Source organism: Sardina pilchardus, chromosome 7, assembly GCF_963854185.1.
Source record: "Sardina pilchardus chromosome 7, fSarPil1.1, whole genome shotgun sequence".
In the NCBI taxonomy this organism is placed as follows: Eukaryota; Metazoa; Chordata; class Actinopteri; order Clupeiformes; family Clupeidae; genus Sardina; species Sardina pilchardus.
This window is the reverse complement of record NC_085000.1, coordinates 6,866,931-6,888,649: the sequence shown is the minus strand read 5'-3', so window position 1 is coordinate 6,888,649 and position 21,719 is coordinate 6,866,931. Positions and strand designations below refer to the sequence as shown.

At 41.1% G+C, this 21,719-nt stretch overlaps 1 protein-coding gene across 1 annotated transcript; it reads right to left on the bottom strand.

Annotated features, from left to right (window-relative positions):
- Positions 1-5,947: 5,947 nt before the first annotated feature.
- Positions 5,948-10,549, bottom strand: LOC134086988 (palmitoyltransferase ZDHHC11-like). Its single transcript, XM_062540186.1, has 10 exons — positions 10,328-10,549; positions 9,309-9,484; positions 9,053-9,154; positions 8,664-8,788; positions 8,329-8,547; positions 8,082-8,197; positions 7,907-7,974; positions 6,938-7,001; positions 6,690-6,771; positions 5,948-6,491 (listed from the first exon to the last, which is right to left on the bottom strand). Exons 1-10 carry the CDS (start codon positions 10,547-10,549, stop codon positions 6,271-6,273), a joined length of 1,395 nt encoding a protein of 464 aa, XP_062396170.1. The 3' UTR covers positions 5,948-6,270.
- Between the last annotated feature and the right edge of the window lie 11,170 nt (positions 10,550-21,719).

Sequence of the window (21,719 nt, the reverse complement as noted above, 5' to 3'; positions counted from 1 at the left end):
AGCTCAACAGATGGAAAATCTAGTAGTTTACCAGTATTTTCTTGAAGCTCGAGAGAATCACTTGAGATATGCCATGAGATGGCGTTCTATCGTGCAGAATGAAAGACGGTTGCCTTGTAAATTAACTCGTAAATCCCAGGCTTCTTATTTACTCTCACTGTGATGGTGACACCATAAACGCAGCTTGCATATGGCCACTGACGCCGACGATGCCCAACACCTTCGAAACCACCTAACTTTATTATGGCCAGAAATTAATAAGATGTATGAGCGAAAGTCTAAATAGGTTACAGGCTTCCATTGCTCTTGAAAACTATGAGGCTTGGCCATATTAAATGTAACCTACGTTATGTGGAAGGCGTTACAGACGCATGTTCACTAACATTTGCATTGGTGTGATCGTTGGCAGGCTAAACATTGTTAAGGCGGTAGTCATTAAAAAAAAAATGCAAGATTCACAGTGATAGCCTATGTCAATGAATAATAATTAATTCTAAAATTAGATCAAATAGGCATTTTTATTCAATTCGTTTCGGTTCTCGGGAAGGTTTTGCGCTATTTGCGCTCTACAGCCACCATTAGCCTATGTGAATTCCTTCAATGTTCCTAAGACACTCCTCAGTTAATTGGTTGGCATTATTGTTTATGGCTCCGTCTGAACCACATATATTTGCTTTCCATAATTTACAGAGCCAGGACTGTTTAGCCACTTGGGCGTATTTACGCAAACGATGAACGGACAAGAACACCATAATGAGGAGCAATTAATTTCAGTTTGAGATTAGAATATGCAGAGAGAACACAATGGATATTGATAGGGCACTTACCTTTACCAGTGTTCAGCAGCGACCACTTGTAAAGGCACACTTACTTCATTAGACTCGCAATTCTTCTATGCTGAATGCACCTTTCCATTATTTCAGGTTACCATAAATAGTTTGGCAGATTACTTATTTTCAGACTGAAGATTTTCAAACACGAGTGAAAGGCAAAGCAACTGAAGCTAACGAAGGTATTTAAAATGGACGAAGAGAATAAAACGATCATTTCTTAACGTGGGAATGGCTGTTTGAAATTGGCATACTATCCTATAGCCTTCTTTGCGCCACCGACAGGGTTTTCTCCTGGGTTTTTTCTGATAGCCTACTGAGCTGGAAACAGTTTAGTTGGACGCAAAACTGCAAGGTCCTCAAGGCCTTTTCTAGCCTACTAGTATGGTCAGAGGCCAAAGATCTTTCCATTACCAACGCAGAAGTTCCGCAATTTAAACCTTTAAATATTTTTTTCTTTCAATTATATCCATATGTATTATACCTTACCTATTCCTTGGATTTTGAATTGGATTTTCAGAGAAGTTGATTGTTTACTGTATCTAAAACTGTTACTGTTAATAAAAGAAGAGACAACAGATTGTTCGAGTGAAGCCCATATGGCAATGATTCTTTTTTTTTTTTTAAACGTCATAGATGAACAAATAAATGACGTTGAGTGACGTCATTGACGTCAGTGACGTTCGTGTGGATCAAATACGTGATGACATCACAGCGATTTCCTATTTCAGTTAATGTGCCTTTGGTTATGGTTATGGTTATGGTTATGGTTATTTAGCAGACGCCTTTGTCCAAAGCGACATACAAATAAATAATAACAATACAAATTCAATTAATAGTGAACAATGACAATAGGGAGAATAGCAATATTATCAATAAAACAATCATTTTAAGCACTAACCTAATGAGAAATAAAACAATGAAATGAGAATAGCAATCAAATAAGTCACTCAATTAATTATAAAATTAATTACACTGTTCCCCTACAAGGGAAATTCAAATTTGATGGAAATGTTCCCTTCATATGTGTAAGCAAGTTACTGAAAACGTCCTAACACACGATAGATGCGATACAAAAAGTGTTTTATCAGGGATTTACAGTGTAATTCAACAAAGGAGAGAGGTGTTACAGATAATAGGCCTATGGCTTAAAAGGGAACACTTTTTCATTATTTTTTTTATTATCAATGCCTGCTAAAAAATAATGGAGAAAACACTGAATGATCAATCAAATGCTACACTACGTGCCTGTTTCCAAACAACAGACGGGTATGTTTTAGGCGGATAACATCGATGATTACACTGGAATTGTATCAGACTACATTTGTAAGTGCATTGATGACGTTGTACCGCGAGTGACTGTGCGAACTTTTCCTAATCAAAAACCATGGGTGAATGGAGAGGTCTCTTCAGCACTCAAGGCCCGGACAGTAGCCTACCAGTCTGGTAACCCTAGTGAGTACAAAATAGCCCGTTATGAATTAAGAAAAATCCATTAAATTGGCCAAGAGACAGCACAGAGAAAAAGTGGAGTCATGTTAAACAGGATCCAATACCAGGGATATGTGGAGTGGGCTAAGGACCATCACTGACTACAAAGGAAAGAGCCACAGAGCAGATGCGACCTCAGTTTGTCTTGCAGAGGAGCTGAACTCTTTCTATGCCAGGTTTGCGACACCCACCAGTTCAGAGGTACTGTTAGAGCAAGACTGCTGCCCTTATATTTATTACCATTATAAAACAATGACTCTTCTTTCGGTAACTCAGAGAATAAGAGAATTACTAATAAATAGCCTAAATATTTTCTTTTCATCCACTATATTAACTTGCTGCCCTCACATAATGTTAACACAAGTCAAATAGACATTCCAATAGCTAAAATTGTTGTCCCTGTTATTTCAGAAACCAGTGCATCGCCTATATAAAATTGATTGATTGTAAACGTTTGGAAAAATATTTTGTTGCTCTTATACAACACAACAAACAATTCCAACTTTCTGCATATGAGATAATAAGCTGCCACATCTACTTCCAAGGCCCTGGTGTTTGCAGTGATCACTGCTCCAACTGACACCAACTGCTCCAAAATACTCAAGTCCCTGTTCACATCTACAACGCCTCTGTACACCCCATGCCAGCCCCAACACAAAAGAGTGTCAACATCACAGCTTGCATCAACATTTTATTTTCAAGTGTCTTTTTTGTCTTTTCTAAAAGATAAAAGAAAACAGATAACAGAGAAAACTAGAAAAGCACTCAGAGAGCACAGACCTCCGCCTGTGTTGTTCTTCCTAGGTTGTCATACATTTGAACCTAAACTATTCCGATCGCCAACATGTGGCCATACCATGCCATTACACCACTGAGCGAAACACATTAACGGCTCCGGAATCCCGACGGTGTTACGGATCACTCCCAATTTAATAGTTTCTTCCTAGGGTCATGTCTGACCTTCCCTGAAAATTTCATCGAAATCCATCCATTACTTTTTGAGTTATCTTGCTAACAGACAGACAGACAATTTAACGGAGGTAAAAATAAACTAATGTCTCAGTGCATGTGAAGCCCCTAGAGATAGCAGTCCCACCCACAGCCTTAAGCCCCACCCACAAATGTTCTGTACGGCCAATGAAACGGAAGCATATTGCGTCATGGTGACCCTTCCAAACTTGTAGTCCAATAGAAGGATGGGATGGGGGCTTGAAAAGGCACCTGCGCCACCAATTTCAAGTGCAAAGTCAAAGAGAAAAAATTAGACCACGATCCTGTGCCCTCCAAACAGACAGACACAAACACACACACACACACACTCTCTCTCTCTCTCTCTCTCTCTCTCTCTCTCTCTCTGTCTCTATCTCTCACACACACACACGCACACAAATAATACACAACTCGCTCACATTTCCACAAATATACAGTAACTGTATTTCCCTCGGTGTATGAACTGAACATTTGTGCAAAGTGTAGGTGAGTGTTCTTGATCTGTCAGTTTTCATGGAATGCACTTCCTGCTAGAAGCATTCTATTTGATGACATTATAATCACCAAGCAACCAAGATGTTTGCATTAGAATGTTAGAATTTAGAATTTAGAATTTAGAATTTAGAACTTAGAATGTTAGAATGTTGGGCAAAGTAGAATTTGGGCCAAACTTGCCACTTCTTCCATGAACAAGCTGAAGGCAAGTCACTTGTGATTAACCTCTGCGATTTCAAAGCGATTTTCAACTTCAATGGCTTTCTACCGAAGGACGTTCAACCCTGCAGGATCCTGGATCGGGACTGAACATCAGCCTCTGTTTCAGAGAAACCTGTCCTGTGTCAACACTATTGAGGAAAACAGAAACACTGTGCCCCTTTGGATACCTCCATCAAAGCAACAATATCAATATGTGCGGTCTACACGGTTTTCTGCAAGTAAGGATATAATATTTGCAGTGCTCTTATAGTTAGGCCTAATAGCTTGATTATGGTTGATATATTTATTTATATTCATATTTCTGATATATGTTGTAGGTAAGTATTGGAGGGAGTCTGGAGACAGGCGTGCTGTGGTTCAGGAGGAGTGGCATGGTATGGCCAAGCTGCCCACCTCAACACCTCAGCACCTCACTCTCGTGGGCAACGGTGTCAAGAGCAGCCGGGTGGCTCCAGCGAGGAAGGAGGAGAACCTGACATTCGTTGGGAACTTCACTCATGCTCCGAACATCACCCAGGACCAGCTATTGGCCCTGCTGAATTCCCAAAAGGGCCCTAACTCTGGGAGTGCAGGCATCCATGGCGTTCCGTCCTCCCAGAAGACACCGCTCCATCTCACTCGGCCCTGTGGCAGTGAGATCATGAAACATGCCTACCCATCTGCAGGTAAGAAGAAGTCTGTCCTTTAAATGTGGCCGATCTGAATAACTGACAACTAGAGTAGCTAACATGAATGTGTCTCTTCAGTTGTGCAGGTGTCAGCACGAGAGCAGGAGCTGCTGTCCGTCTCTGCTGTTCATCAGCGGGAGACTGGTGGACTGACCCATGTGGGCTCAATCAGCTCATCCAGTAGTGCTTTGAGGCAGGAGGCTGGACCCCTTACCTTTGTGGGGAACTTCACCGCCCCTGCCGCAGCACTTCATGGTCAGCAACACATGAAGCCGATGCAAGCCCAGGTGCCAGGCAGTGTCGCCCAGGGAGGATTCATCCCTCTGGGGGTCGGTCCCACTCGGTCCACCCCTGCAGCTCCGGCAGGTCTCCCCACTGGGGCCGGTGGTGAAGTCCCGACCTACTGTAAGAGCACAGTCCACTCCAACCAAGCGGAGCGTGTGAAGATGATGGAGTACCACCGTGACATGGCCTCCTACTACAGAGGGCTCAAGCGTAAGGCTGAGCACGTCCCAGCGAGGGAGGGGTCAGGGTGCCCCAACGAGCTCCAGACAGGAAGTGTCCGTGACAGGACCTTGGACGAGCCTCGGCAGAAGACGTGGTGGGACAACGCCACAGAGGGCGTCGTTCTTCCTGAGGACGCTGTCGAGAAACTTGATGCCATTCCTGGCATCTGGGATTTGGCCATACAGATGGGCTTTCTGACTGCCTGCTAGTCAGATGATTGAACATTTTTTTAGCCCAATATATTGTACATTGAATTGAATTGCTATTTTTGTATGATTATATTTTAAAAATAAAATATTATATTTATTACCATTATAAAACAATGACTCTTCTTTCAGTAACTCAGAGAATAAGAGAATTACTAATAAATAGCCTACATATTTTCTTTTCATCCACTATATTAACTTGCTGCCCTCAGATAATGTTAATGTGAATTATTTATAATTAGGCTTAGATATAGCATGTGTACACTTCCATGAGGCTCTTCTTATTTACAAGAACAAATATCATGCAATTGCTCTGCTCTCTTCACATCTTGTAATACATAGAAGTGGAAGTGTCTCACTATTGTGGCTCAGAGTCACCAGGGTCTGTTTCTTTCATGTTATACAACTGCTGAAGATGCAACCAGCAGATTATGTAATCCTTTTACCACTGAGTGAAATACACAATACTCACATTACTTGCTGTCAAAACATCAATTATTCCACAGTTCCAAGTTAAAAATGAAAAGTGATAACACTTTCACACATTCAAGTATGCATTTATCGTGAAGTTAAATTAAGGCACTAGACGGTTCCAGCCAGGGTCCATGCATGAAAAGATCAGTGTAAACTTCAATCAAAGAAAAAAATGTTTTTATATATCTTCCATTCAGCCATAATCCACATTCATCGTCAAAATTCAGAACAAGTAGTCGTATCCATTGTCAGAAAACCAGGTCAAAAAATATCTTCCAATATTTTTTGGCTAGTCATATTCCATAATCGTCATCCAAATTCGTCGTCGTTAGTCGTGTCCATTGTCAGATAGCCATTAGGGTTCAGGTCTAGAGGGTTTCAAGTCGCTCACTGCTGGGAGAGGGCCGACTCGGACCTTGTGTCCATGCTCAGCTGCTGCTCAACTGCCAAGACAGAGCTGGCCAGGGGCTGCTGGATAATAGGAGCCGCTTCCGCAGACTTCTCACGGCTCTGCTCTCCATCCACCACCACCACCTGCTGTAGTCCAGTCCAGCTGAGGGACTCACCGAGGGCCTTCAAACCGGTGTCACAAATCGACAAATCCTCCCCTAAAATGAGAGACTCTTCATTAGGAAATTGAAGCCAAGACAAGTAGCACCATTATGCTAGGAATTGCATTTTACAACTAACAGTCTTTTATCTTCCCAAACATTTGCATCATAATATGGACCAACTAACACAACTAGCTTTCAGTGCACCATGCAATGAATGATTGGATTCTGAGTTTGTGAAGTGTTCAAAATCACCTGGCGTCATGTCCTTGGATGGGCTGGTGTTTCTGTACCATTCGTGCCATTGAGCTCCTGTCATTGAACCAAGACGCTTCAGCTGCAATACACACAGTTTTGGGACATGTCAAATGCAATGTCAAATCTTAAAATCAATTTGTTCAATGACATGTTTCACAAAAAAACAATGCACACAGTTTTGGCACAGATGTCAAATGTCCAATCTCAAAATAGATCTTTCATGAAAAAAAGTAAATTGCCCGTACCTCTGCACACATCGCCATAGAGATGCGCAGGGCAAGTTCCCTCCTTTCATCCTGGTACTCCATGCTACAAAGACGGCACAAATGCAGCTCAATAACATGTTCTGTAATCATAACTGATCAGTTGGTCTCATTAAAGGTTGGGTACGGGATTCGCAAAACGGACGGCAGAGTTTGAACATATACAACCTCAAGTCCCGCCCTCCATGCACGAGCGACAATTCAAATGCGCAGCGCGAGAGCTAAATGAAATGCCAGCCTGGCGTCTACAGCACTATGAGCTCTAGTCTCCATACAATCACTCACATCAACTTCCCCAATTACATTCTTTATTCACCTCCAAAGGGTTGTAGTACATATGGTTCAGTAGCCATAGGTGTGTATATTTGAACAGAATCTGGTTTGTTCTTACCAGGGCGATTATCTCCTGAAATATCCGAGTTTAGTGCTGGCCCGTTGGTTCGCCTATTCCACTGTAGCTCCAAGCTGTTAAGTTTCGATTTCATGTTTACAACACTCTTCGTGTCGCGGTAAAATGTAATTTTTGCTACATAGCTTATTTATTGCATGGGTGATTGAGTTTCCGTAGGTATCCGCTGCCTTAGTTTGTATAGAAATGAAGTGACACATACAACAAGAGGGGAACATGGACGTGCAGCAGCAGGCAGTTGGTTTCGTTTCAGCACTGACTCGCGGTCACCAGCTTTCGAAAGGGTCGCGCGCGGTGGGGAGGAGGAAGAGGAAGACATTAGATTGACGAACGAGCTGTGAAATGATGGTATGGGGTGAGGAATACTATTGGCTGGAGTTTTTCGAGCCCTGCCCGTTCCGCAGATGATTGACGTGTTTAATTTCCATTTCAGTGCTTCCAACTTAGTGGCTATAAGTGGGTTAGGAATAGGATTTCAAGTGATTTTGCAAAAATGGCCAACAAAGCTCATTCCATACCCTACCTTTAAGTTAAAGCCTCACCTGCTTTGACTGGCTTGACTGGGCAAAGGTGATTCACAGTCCACAGATACATCCACAGAAGGCTGTGTCTGAAAAAAAAAAAACCCACAGAGCAACGATGTAGTCTAACAAAATGTCCTGCTCAACCAAATCAACTGTGCTATAGGGAGCTAAAACAGAGAGGAGTCTGTCTTACCTTTGCTGATTCCGCACTTGTGGGTCGGGATTGCTTCTCTCCTAATTCCAAATCACGATCCTTCTCTTCTTGCCGCTTTTTCATGATGTACTCGTATGTGGTAAGCTTCTTCGACACTGTACACATAAAGAAACAAAATGTTAGCCATTTATGCAACACGTCAGCCATTTGTGGCCTTCAGGGCAGTCCCGTCTTTCATTTCTGATTATCATATACACCTGCAAAAATACCTATTCATCATACTCACAGAGAAATATATGAAATCCCAGCAGGTGAATCACAACCACCAAGAAAACCAACATCAGTAAAAAGGTGAAGCAGCTCACTACCAAGAGTCCAGCGGAGCTGGTGTGCACAGGAGCCAGTGGGAGGAACACCAACCATGTCAAGTTATTCAGACCTGGACAGACAGGTACAGACTGAACAGATAGCACTGTGCCGCATGACATACACGTGTGAAAGTAATCTGAAAGGGAACATCCCTTTTGCATGTAGCCAGCTAACAGTCAGGGCGTTATTGTAACCATGGAGCATTCAAACTAATGCATGTTTGCTCAGAAAGCATTCGAGCAGTCCTCTTACCCTGAAACTGAGGGGCGGTGCGGAGTATGGCCGGGTTCAAAGAGTGCTCAACGATGATGAACAAAACAATGAGGAGCAGCAGAAACATTCCAATAGCAGCAGTCACAACGGCCACAAAGAAAAACCTGCAGGTTGGACCATTAAAACTAATATAGTTGGATAAAAGAAGACACATTCTAATCCATACAAATATCCAGCACCACATCCTAGAACAGGTCACAGGACGGTTGCAGGTAGGTAGCACTGTGACATTAAAACCCAGAGCATGCAGTCATTACAAAGAGACTGCTCATGACCACATGTCTGAAGAGGAACAAAACAGTGGTGCTGAAAGTGCCCTGATGGCAACCAAAGAAACACATTATACTCAAAGCCAAGTTTCCTCTTACCAATAGTTCCTCCTCCCCACACAATTATTCATATATTTGCAGTGGTGGTCAAAGTCTGTCACACATTTGTTGCAAGCCTTGCAGTGTTTAGCTCGAGGTCCCCTGCAGATAGCAACACAAAGGGGAGAGAAACAGCACAGAAGTAACATGGAGATGAGAATAATTCATGGTCATGCACAATCTTTGTGAAAATAAATCACTTGGAAAGTCTGAAAATATGTCTCAAATAGACATCTGATGAGGACAGTACACTCACACGTCAATATCACAGATTTTACAGTGTAGGTCAAGGATGACATGTGCATGTTGGCTTTTGTCAAAGGTCGGCAAGGTAGAGGCGTAGTTTCTGGCGCGCACAATGGGTTCTGCTGGGTCTATCAACACAGCTGCAATGTGGGCAACCAGGTGAAGAACAAAGAAAAATCCAAGATGCTGTGTAGATTGAAGTCAAGGTAAAATTCACTTGGGAAGAGAGTGATTGGAAAGAGAGGTAAGGAACTAAGTATTCTGTATATCAACACACCTATTTCTTAAAAAGGGAATCACAGATAAGCTTCTGATTATTGTCTGACATTTGACCTCAGACAGAGAAGAAAACAGGCCAGGCCCAGCACTGCTTACAAAAACCTCATAGAGTGTAGAGTGCAGTCAGCTCTCCATGAAACACCCATGTGCCCACCAATGCGCTAGTGTGCACACTGACAGCCCTGACGTCAAGAGCCTATCAACCCCCCAGCATGCCACAGCAGGGCTGTGTGTGCGGTGGCCGTCTGGAAAAACGAGGCTCCTGGAGGCACAGCCAGCACAGCTGCCCTGACTCCATGCCAGCCACGGATCAGACCTCTGCTCTCATCTCAGCCACGGCCAATGCCATCCGCACGCTCCCAACGCCATGGGCCGAGAGTGCAACACAAAACGTTCCTATTCAGATGTCAGGATGATCTTTAGGGACTGCGAGCAGACAAGCCAGCACTTTGATAGCTTGGTGCAGCCAGCATCACCAGCCTTCATGTTGAAATGCCAAATCCAATCAAAATGGAGATGCTTAGAAACTACAAGTGAGTGTTGAAATGTACAGAAAACTGACCAGTGTTGGTGAAGGATTAGACCACATAGACAGTTATATTTTTGCAAGTCCTATGCTTTTACATAGCAATGGTGAAAATAGGAAGATGAACACGGAACTAATCACACGCACCTGTCCACCCTAAGACATCCTAAGTTACTTTCAAAGCTCATGCATCTAGGCTACTCAAAGTACACAGTAAAGGATACACCATAGGCCAACGAGTCCCATGGGGAGGGCAGCAGTGGGATGTAGATCCCAAATCCGACAACAACCAAGTAAATGTAGGTGAAGTAGGAAACCAGCTGCTGGGTGGTGGGTCGCGCGGACCAGCCGTTGCGGCGCGAGCGCGGTGCAGGGATCACCGGCTCATTGCAGCTGCTCCCGGGGACCGGCTCGGTCCGCCTCGGGTGCTGATCGCAGCACCTCATATCTGAAGGGAGGGAAAGGGTGAGCTGTGAAATACAGAGTTAATACATGTTCCTTGATGTAGGCTATGTGTCTCTACTTAAGAGTCAGCAGGAGTAGGCTACCCTACAATTGAACACAAATAGGCTAAAAAGCTCAACAGATGGAAAATCTAGTAGTTTACCAGAAGTATGTTCTTGAAGCTCGAGAGAATCACTTGAGATATGCCTTGAGATGGCGTTCTATCGTGCAGAATGAAAGACGGTTGCCTTGTAAATTAACTCGTAAATCCCAGGCTTCTTATTTACTCTCACTGTGATGGTGACACCATAAACGCAGCTTTGCGTATGGCCACTGACGCCGACGATGCCCAACACCTTCGAAACCACCTAACTTTATTATGACCAGAAATTAATAAGATGTATGAGCAAAGGCTTCTGTTACTCTTGAAAACTATGAGGCTTGGCCACATTAAATGTAACCTACGTTATGTGGAAGGCGTTACATTGGTGACAGAAGCATGCTCACTAACATTTGCATTGGCGTGATCGTAGGCCGGCTAAATATTGTCAAGGTGGCGCGATAGTCATTAAAAAAATGCAAGATTCACAGTGATATGTCAATGAATAATAATTCATTCTAAAATTAGATCAAATAGGCATTTTTATTCAATTCGTTTCGGTTCTCGGGAAGTAAAGGTTTTTGCGCTATTTGCGCTCTACAGCCACCGTTAGCCTATATGAATTCCTTCAATGTTCCTAAGACACTCCTCAGTTAATTGGTTGGCATTATTGTTTATGGCTCGGTCCGAACCACATATATTTGCTTCCCATAATTTACAGAGCCAGGACTGTTTAGCCGACGAACTTGGGCATATTTACGCAAACGATGAACAGACAAGAACACCATAATGAGGAGCAATGAATTTCAGTTTGAGGTTAGAATATGCAGAGAGAACACAACGGATATTCAAAGGGCACTAATACCTTTACCAGTGTTCAGCAGCGACCACTTAGGCACAAAAGGCACAGTGATGGGCAAGCTACTTAGAAAATGTAGTGAGCTAAGCTACCAGCTACTCTGTATTAAATGAAGCCAGCTACACAAAAGCTACCTAAAGACAAAATGTAGCAAGCTAAGTTACATACATTTCACAAAAGTAGCTTACTACATCAGAAGCTACTTTGTAATTTACAAAACAATGAACATAAACCAATAAAGTGAACCAGCTTCATGACATGTCAGTGATAATTCAGCATATAAGATACAGTAACTTAATTATCTTGGTGTACACATGTGGGCTATAACATATGTTCAGTTTCAAAAACAATAACCAAAATCAATTTGAGAAAAACAGGCTCCATGTAGTGAAAGAAAGGTAGGGCCTATACTGAGCGAGTGTGCATACAGTATGTGGTCCAAATTAGATTTGCCCATTTCTTAAGTTTGCAGGATAAACTTAAAGCTACATTTTTAGGGTTACTCAAGCTCTTAACTCTATACTCTAAGTATTTCATTGTTGGGTGGGTTTTCACCTCTATATGCTTCACCTCTTGATTATCCCAGTTTCATTCCACTTGGCTGACATGTTGGTGCTACGTTTAAAAGTACAATTAGGCCTACCCATTCAGGTTTTTTTTTTACCACAAGCTATATTAAACTTGTGAGCTCCACAAATGCTCTGGAAAATGTAGCTTCTGTAAAAGCTACAGCACTACATGGTCAAAAAAACAGCTAAGCTACTGAAAAGCTATCTGCTTCAGAAAATAGCTACGCTACCACCAAGCTACTGAGAAATGTAGCTAAGCTAGTAGCTTCGCTACAAGTAGTGAAGCTACTGCCCATCACTGCAAAGGCACACTTAGCCTACTTCGTTAGACTCGCAATTCTTCTATGCTGAATGCACCTTTCCATTATTTCAGGTTACCATAAATAGTTTGGCAGGTGACTTATTTTCAGACTGAAGATTTTCAAACACGAGTGAAAGGCAAAGCAACTGTTATTTAAAATGGACGAAAATAATAAAACGATCATTTCTAAACGTAGGAATGGCTGTTTGAAATTGGCATAGCCGCCCTCTTTGCGCCACCGACATAGTTGACGAAGTTACTCCTGGGGTTTTTCTGATAGCCTACTGAGCTGGAAACAGTTTAGTTGGACCGCAAGGTCCTCAAGGACTTTTCTAGCCTACTAGTATGGTCAGAGGCCAAAGATCTTTCCATTACCAACGCAGAAGTTCAGCAATTTAAACCTTTAAATATTTTTTTTCTTTCAATTATATCCATATGTATTATACCTTACCTATAGAGATTGAGAACGTGACGTAAAACGCAACGCATTTTGGGAATAGGTGCCCCAAAATTAAGTTGTTTTACTGACGTGCGGGAACAACGAAGTGCAGTTGTCGAAATGCCGTTTACCTGCTGTGTTATAAAATTCAATAGAGTAACATGAAGCTTATCTTTTATAGTTTTCCAGCGTGGAAAAATAATAGTAGGCTATACGTCATGTTTCAGAGGTGACAAAAAGGCGAGGAATGGCTTGGATAGCAGCACTAAGGAAGCGCGAGATTATAACTGTTTTTCACACAATTTTTTCACGCTTAGTTTTCATTATTATCATGCCAGATCATAGACCCAGACCCACTAGTTTACATGGGCTGGCATCAGGCGAGCCAAACGTACCCATAATTCTTTGTGTTTTGATGACTTTGGTCACATGTCTTAGCGATCTCTATTCCTTGGATTTTGAATTGGATTTTCAGAGAAGTTATTGTTTACCGTATCTAAAACTGTTACTGTTAATAAAACAACTATACTACACACAACAGATTGGTGGAGTGAAGAAACCCATATGGCAATGATTCTTTTTTTTTTTTCGTCATAGATGAACAAACAAATGACGTTGAGTGACGTCATTAACGTCAGTGACGTTCGTGTGGATTACAGTTTTTCTGAAATTAACACCTGAGGATTTTGCAAACTCAACAGTTAAAATGTGTTACAGTTTTTTTCGATTGTTAACACACATTTTCTGAAAACATGCCTCATACTCTCAGAACTCTACACACAAATCCAAAACAACACACACAATGGGCAAAACCCTGCAATTATCCTGCAAAATGACACTTTACCTTCAAAACAATGTAATTTCTCCTCAAAATGCTCTTTTGTTCTCAAGAGACACACACAAACCATCATATATCAAGACATTTATAAGGACCAGTTGAACACTGATTTGCTCAGTGTAAAACACTGCAATGAATTGAAAACACTTCTTCTCCATTCATCATAATGACTTGGGCCTTTTTTGTTCAGTGTTACACTAGGCTACAAACAGTACTACAAACAGAGGTGTCAAGTAACAAAGTACAAATACTTCGTTACCTTACTTAAGTAGAAATGTTGGGTATCTATACTTTACTTTTTCTATGTAGTTATTTTCCGACACCCTATTGGTTTTTACGCGATCCATCACACCACCTGTAGGAAGAGCAGCCAACTCGTGTAGGCTATCCCTCGTCCCTGGAAGAATTTTCGAAATGGTTGGATGCAAAAACAACTCATGTAAGATGTAGGCCTACTGCTGCAAGGTCTGCACTCAAGACCTTTCAAAAACTCGCCGTCTAATTTGAAAAGCATATTGAGGTAAGCTGAGAGTTTGTCAGTTAATTGTTGGCACAATATTGTAGTAGGCCTGGCCTAGCCTAACCTATTAACGTACTAGCCGAATGGTATATTTTGAATGATTGCTATGTTAGTCAGGCAGCCATGGGGTCAGACCTGGTTTTGTCACTTACAGTTTTTTCCAATCGTTTACACACAATTTTGAAAACGGGGCTCTTTTTGTCTAAACATATCACACAATTAACCAAACACAATACCCAATCAGCAGAACATAACAGATTGTTAGCAAAATGAAATATTTCTGTCAAAACAATAAACACATTGATAAAACCTTATACTGTTCTCATATCACTAACACATTCTTTGAATGATTCCACACTGTCGCTATCTTATACACACCAACACAATAAATTCAAAACACATCTGTAAAAACCCTCTTCCAATATATGGATCTTATTCAGACATATTGTTTGAGAGCATTAGGATAATTTAGGATGACAAAAATATTTTGATGAACCCTCATCAAGCAATGCACAAAACTGATGCTGCAGACAATATTTCCTTCTTTCACTGAACCATATGTTCAGTTACAGTGACAAGTCAATCAACAGAAAATGCCAAAATTATAGTTCTTGCTACTGTAAAGTGTAGAAAAATTAAAATCTGTACACAAACAAAAAGTACTGTACACTTACAGTCACTGAAGAAAAACTAAAGCAACAATACAAACAAGTAACAACAATACATAATACTCTAATCATCTCTCTGTCTAGCTGGATCAGGCCATAAGAGTTCACCACATCACCGGCTATGGGTGCCTCTCATTTGGGCTTTTATACGTCCTCCCTCGCTCCTCTGGCCTCGATCCTCACTGATCGACATAGTGAATGATGGGGCGAAAACAATGGGATAGTCTATCCAGTGTTAGTTATAGATCAGTGGGAACGCCCCTCGAGGATCGAGCATAACACACCTGAGTGCTGCGTTTTCAATTTTGCACATGTGTGCTTACACACCTGGTGGATGTGATTATTCAATTTGTTCATTGGTGTGGTCATTGGCAAGTCAGGGCTTTATAATGACAAGGAAGTACCTAACAATCTTTATCTGTGTCTAAGGTGTGAAAATGTGTTTTACATTTTGACATTCACTGTGTGTAATGTTTCGCAAAAAGTGTGAAGCTGAATTTGTGCTTACTGTTGTACTACTCTGCGCAGGCGTTTTGCTTCTTAAGTGTTAAGTATTGTTAACTGTCTGTTAATCTTGATTTTAGTGTGTAAACGATTGGAAAAAACTGTAAAGTTTTTTTTTTTTTTTTTGCAGAATCTAGTAGACTAGGGGTACCTCTTTAAGATTTAAGAGGGTGCCCGGTGATATCCCTTGGGCAATTTCGTATATTACGCCTTTCTTGTCCAATGTGTTGAATACTGTACTACAGGTGAATAGGGTAAACAAATTAAAAAGCAGATATCACTTTGAAACTTCACCAGTTGATTACTTATATCAATATGAAAAATAAATGTATTACAAGTTTTCTGAAATGTAATGTTTGAATATGCAAATTAGGTATGATGTCATTAAATATGTGCTAATTTGCATAAACTTAAAAAGATAAAATCTGAACATTGGATAAAGCCAGTTTCAATTGTTTTCTTTTCATTTTGTTGACATAAGAGATGAAAAGTATTTTAGAGAGGGAATTATGGATATCTCGTTTAGTTATTCAGTAATTCAGAAAATAAAAAATCGGTTAAAGTTTTTTTTTTGCAGAATCTAGTAGGTAGGTACCTCTTTAAGATTTAAGGGGGTGCCCGGTGATATCCCTTGGGCAATTTTGTATATTAAGCCCTAGTCTATAGATTATGCAAAAAAAAAAAAAAACATACATGTGTGCTTAGTAGATGATGGCTTGTGTTTACTGTTTGATACAAAAACACTATTTTTACAAAGGTGTGAAGAGTTCATCAAGTTGTATTTGCTTTTGCAAGAGAACTACAATGTTTTGATAATTTGGTGAAGGGTTGTGTTATTTATGTTTAGAGTTTTGCAAAAATTACAAAAAATGTGCTCACTGTAAGCAATCAGAAAAAACTGTAAACATTCCTATAGTGAAGAACGGTAACTAGATTTCACTATAAGTTATATAGGCTAGTGAATTTATCCCACAGTTGGTTGCTGAGAGAGGGATGCTCCTTAACATATATGGACAACACCTCACATCCGCTGAAGGCTCAGGCCAGTTATGTTGTAACTGGCTTTGGCTAAAACGCGTCACTGAAATGTAAATGTAATGTAAACTACTGGTCAGGCAACAGAGTGTTTTCAGCTGGGGTTTGCTTCAACTTTGCTGTAACAAGGACTGTTAGGGGCTTCGAGCTTGTAACCGGAGGGTTGCCGGTTCGATCTCTGACCAGTCCACGGCTGAAGTGTCCTTGAGCAAGGCACCTAACCCCTCACTGCTCCCCGAGCGCCGCTGTTGGGCAGGCAGCTCGCTGCTCTGTGTATTCACTGCGTGCTGTGTATGTTCACTAATTCACTTGGGATAAATGCTTAGACCGAATCTTTCTTGTTTTTGTTATTGTTCTTCTTTGTCTCTTCATTCATCACCTGAGAAAGTCATCTGTATTGGACCTCAGTAGTGGATGATGACATTAATGTGCTATACAGGGGATACTGTCACAAACAGATCTGTCATCCCAGGAATTTCTATTTGCACTAGAAATTCCTGGGATGACAGATCTGAAACTGATAACTACAAATGGACTGTGTGGGCTAGAGATTTGATTTGGGAAAGTCCCTGAAAGGCTCTTTTTCAGAATGTGGACCATGGAAGTGAAACTTTCTTAAGGGGACTTTCCCTCTGTAGAATTCCCTGCTTCTTTGACTTCCACACTCTCGACTTCCTTTCTCATAGGTCTAAACCAGAGTGATGTGGCGTAGTGGGCGACTTCATAGCCATGACAGCGAATAAAACAAGAAGAAGACTAACCCAAACAGAATAAGGGCGTGTGGACAGCTGATATTAAAGCAGGATGTCACAGAGACAAATTATTTTAGGCCTGTTTGTTTTCTGCACCTTTATCTCTGCAAACTCTGGTAAGTGCTTATTTCAAATTGTGTGAAGGCTGAAGGCTCTGCGCATTCAGTGAAGTGATCGGCTATTGGAGTGAATCAAAGGCTTTGAAACTATGCTATTGGGAAACCCACAGCGCCCTTAAACAAGAACCTCAGACTCAAACCACAACCTCAGACTCAAACCATACAAAGTTTGTATGGTTTGAGTCTGAGGTTCTTGTTTAAGGGCGCTGTGGGTTTCCCAATAGCATAGTTACAACTACACCACCACTGCCAAACCACAGCAGTTGAAACGTTTGTAAAACGTATATATAGCCATATAGCCATATAGCCAACTTAGAAGGTCAACTAAATGGCTTGGGCAACGGTAGCAAGATAACTCGGTAGCCAGATAACATGTTCAGATCCATGGCGTAAGGTGCGTGGCTGATTACCTGTCAAGTTGATTGATTTAGGTAGCGGTTCGATTCCCACGTGGAGTTAATCTTATTTTATTTAGATAATGTTTTTTTTTGGTGGCATATTCATGATCTAGTGCATAAAGCCTACTACAGCCAATTTTGGCATTTAAAGACGTCAAGCATATTTGTAATCGTTCGCCTCCAGTCTATAAGAAAGTTGACAAGTCAAGGTGCCACATCTGTCGAAGAAACGTCATGAATCGTGAAACGTCATCAACGAAGCCAGTTGACACAGGAGCCAGTTGACATGTAACAACGGCATGCCCTAACTATAGTTTGGAAACACCTGCCAATTCTTGGAGGAGGGTAAACATATAGACTTAATTGTCACTGAGTTATAAGCAGGACCTGAATTAACTTACCAGCACAAGTAGCGTCTTTACCTCAAGTCTTTACCTTGATTGTGAAATTATACCCACAAAAGTACAATAGGGATAATCAATAAAACGCTCTTTGGTACTTGCAGGTTCCCATTCGTTATTGGCCTTTGCTACATATATCAAAGGGCACACACCTTTTCATGAATTCAGTGCTCTGCTCATGCTTGATGATGTCCAGATTGGGTACTATTCCTCCAAAGAACAAAAGATCCTCTCAAGAGGACCCATGACTGAGGAAATGCTTGAGCTCAGTGACCAGAAAAATGCCCGCTCTGTGTTTACAAAATGGCATGAGATGATGAGAGTTAAAACCCATGAATTGATACGTCATTACAATAAAACACGTGGTAAGTACTGAATAAGTATTGATTGTGATTTTAAATTATGGTGTGCTTCATGGAGGTGTTGGAGTAATTTTGTGTTTTGTGTGTTTTCCTTTGTAAACTTTCTCATAGGGATTCAGTTTCACCAGCGAATATTTGGCTGTGATTTAAAGGCCAAGAATATACCAGGGGTTATGATAAGTAAGGAGTCTTTCAATGGAAACAGTGGAGATGAGATGCATCTCAGCATTTCTGACAAGACCTTTCAAACTGAATTCAAATGGCCTGGGGTCTGGGATATACTCCAGTCAGAGACTGTCAAAGGGGTCCTTATAGATTTTTACCAGCCTATCTGCATCAACGCACTTACTAAATTTCTTCATTTGAACAGAAAACATGTGATGATGAAAGGTAACATTAGATAATGTATAATTAATATAATTGTGTCACTCCCTTGAGTGTAAAGAACAATTCATTGTTACCTCCACCAAGGAGGTTATGTTTTCATCTGGGTTTGTTTGTTTGTCTGTCTGTTTGTATGTTTGTCTGTTAGCAAGATAACTGAATAAGCAATGAATGGATTTCGATTTTCAGGGAAGGACCCAAGGAAGAAACTATTACATTTTGGGAGTGATCCGTATCTAAGAGCCGTTTTTTGTAATGGCATGGTGTGTAATGGCATGGTGGCGATCTGAATAGTTTAGGTTCAAATGTATGACAACCAAGGAGGAGGTAGACTACATAAAGAAAGTGGAGCAAGAGTCCCCAGTATGGACAAAGTAGCCTTTTCACGCCACCAGGACTGTAAGATTCAAACGAGGTTTGATAGAAAAAGAGGGCTCATTTCATGCAGAATTCTCTCATTTCATAGTCTAGTTAGAGGAACAATACAAGCGGAGGTCTGCACTCTCTGAGTGCTTTTCTAGTACATGTATATAGTTTCATATAGGCTGTATTTGTATTACAAGACAAGAATTTCTCTTCTGGCCTCTATAAAACAGAGTTGATTTCCATTGATTTGGTAAATAGCATCAAATTCAATACAAATGTGGTGTTATACTCATTTGTTGCTCTTATGCATTTAGTCAAGCCCAGAGTCAGGCTGTTCCAGAAGGCACTCCCAGACACTGGAGGGGCCAGAATCACCTGCTTGGCCACTGGTTTCTACCCCCGTCATATCAACCTGACCCTGCTCAGAGATGGCCAGTCTGTGTCTGATCACCAGATCACAGGGGGGGAGCTGTTACCTAACGCAGATGGAACCTACCAGATGAGGAAGAGTCTGGAGGTCAGTGCAGGGGATCTAAGAAAGAAACACCGGTACATTTGCAACGCTGAACATCTCAGCTTGGACAACAAATTGGACATACCTTTAGGTAATCATCAAGACATAAAGACCTTGAAAAATGTTATGAATGATATTTTTTGTGACCTTTTGTGACTTTCCTCATAGATTATGGACCTGTTCTGGGCAGAAAATATGTCATGATAACGGTGCTGATGTTGCTGGCATGTCTAATTGGATCCATTATCAGCTTACGCTTTTGTAGGAGACAAAGTAGAGGTAAATTATCTATCAAAACTCATCAACTGACCCATTTACCAGTGTCCTTGAGATGACCTACTGTAGTCTTTTGCATTTTTGCATTTGTTTACAAGAGCTGATGAAATACAAAGATAGCACCTACATTGCCAATGCCAATAATGGCAATGCTGATTTTCCACCCAAATTCAGTATTCAACCTACAACGGTGATCAAATGTGATCAAATTCAAACAAAAAAATAACTATAGATGTAAACGTACCTTTATCCATGTATTCAGAGCACATTGAATCAGACATTAGACATCAAATATCTTTACATTTATTTGCTTAACAATCCAGGTACTTGTAGTTCAGTATTGTTTTAGGGTTGTGAAAAACTTTCTCTGTCTGTAATATCTGATTTTAGGTGATAAGAAGAGTGAGAATACAGAGCAGGAGGAGGATGAAGAGGACTAAATATGATAAAAGAAACACTTACCGTAAAGAGACAGAGGACACCTTATTTGGATTGCAGCTGCACACCACAACTATAGCCTGGGTGTTCCAATGCTGCTTTGCGCGTGATTTTATTCACGCTGCTATGGCAGCCTGCAACTATCGCCCTAATTTTTGCCTCAGATAGTGGACCAATCACAGAACATGGGGGAAAGCAAGACGATGATGAGCTATGCACAGACGCATTTGATAGACATCCGTGGGGCCTAATGAACGGGTCTGGGCATTTTTTCAAATATGAGAAAATGAATGTTTGTTTCCCAGACCACGTCTCATTGAGAAGTGGTAGTGCTAGCCAGGCTACACCACACCCGCAAAAAAAATAAATCTTTAATAGTGTAGCTTGAATTCAGGTTGTTAATCTTGTTACATTAATACACAGGGGTAATGTTACAATCCAATGTGCCAAAATTCAAGATAAAAACATATTAAGACGCCCCTGCCCAAAATAACCACCAAGCAAGCATAAGCAAGCAAAACAAGCAAACCACCAATCTATATTGACCTATCAATTTAAGGATTGACTTACTTATTGAGGCTGAACTGTATGAGATTATTTGGCTTACTTCAAGATATTCTATATTGTGTACTTGTATAATTCAACTAATTGTGAGCCGATTTGATAGTAAAACACAGCTACATCATTAATAGAAATGCATTTTTAAGTGGTAACAACTAGACTTGAAAAATATTTGGACTTTTTTCAAAAGCTTTCTTCTAATCACCTAAATGTATCATTTGTTTTAAGTTGTAAGTTTACATGGGACAAGGTGGGACATGTCTTCAAACTAAGGGGTAACCTATTTTATGTTTCTGATTTTATGTACCAACTGCATAATAAGTAGTCTGGCAATATACTAAGCTCAATCTTTTTAAGATTAGTATGGGGAGTCTTAGTTTATTTCTACTGCACAAGAAGCATGCTCTCTTGGAGGAGGGGCGGGACTGTCAAGCTCTATGGCATCGTTCAAATGACTCTGTACGCTTGGATAATCCTTCAACCAATCAGACAAACGATCCAGTGCATCTTTTGGATAAGCTAGTTTATGATTGGAGCCAAAGGTTGTGGACAGGAAGCAGCGGAGATGCAGTAGATGTGCAGGTTTCCAGCCTGAGCTGCCGGGCGATATCCAAATTCGGCAGCAGGTCAGGCAGGGTTCACCCACTGCCTCCCCTAGCCCTACTCTAGATCCTGCCTTGACCCAGGCTTGTCATCAGAAATGAAAGTTTTGCTGATGGAGTAGTTCCTCTCTGACTGGTTCAGTTTCAACAAGAAAGTTCAAAGTTT

Excerpts from the sequence above, each read along its gene's own strand:
- LOC134086988 (XM_062540186.1), bottom strand. The coding sequence starts at position 10,549 with ATGAGGTGCTGCGATCAGCACCCGAGGCGGACCGAGCCGGTCCCCGGG. Across the intron at positions 8,789-9,052 it reads GTGGGGAGGAGGAACTATTG|GTTTTTCTTTGTGGCCGTTG; the intron begins GTAAGAGGAAAC and ends TCCAACCTGCAG. Across the intron at positions 7,002-7,906 it reads AGTCAAGCCAGTCAAAGCAG|CATGGAGTACCAGGATGAAA; the intron begins GTGAGGCTTTAA and ends CCGTCTTTGTAG.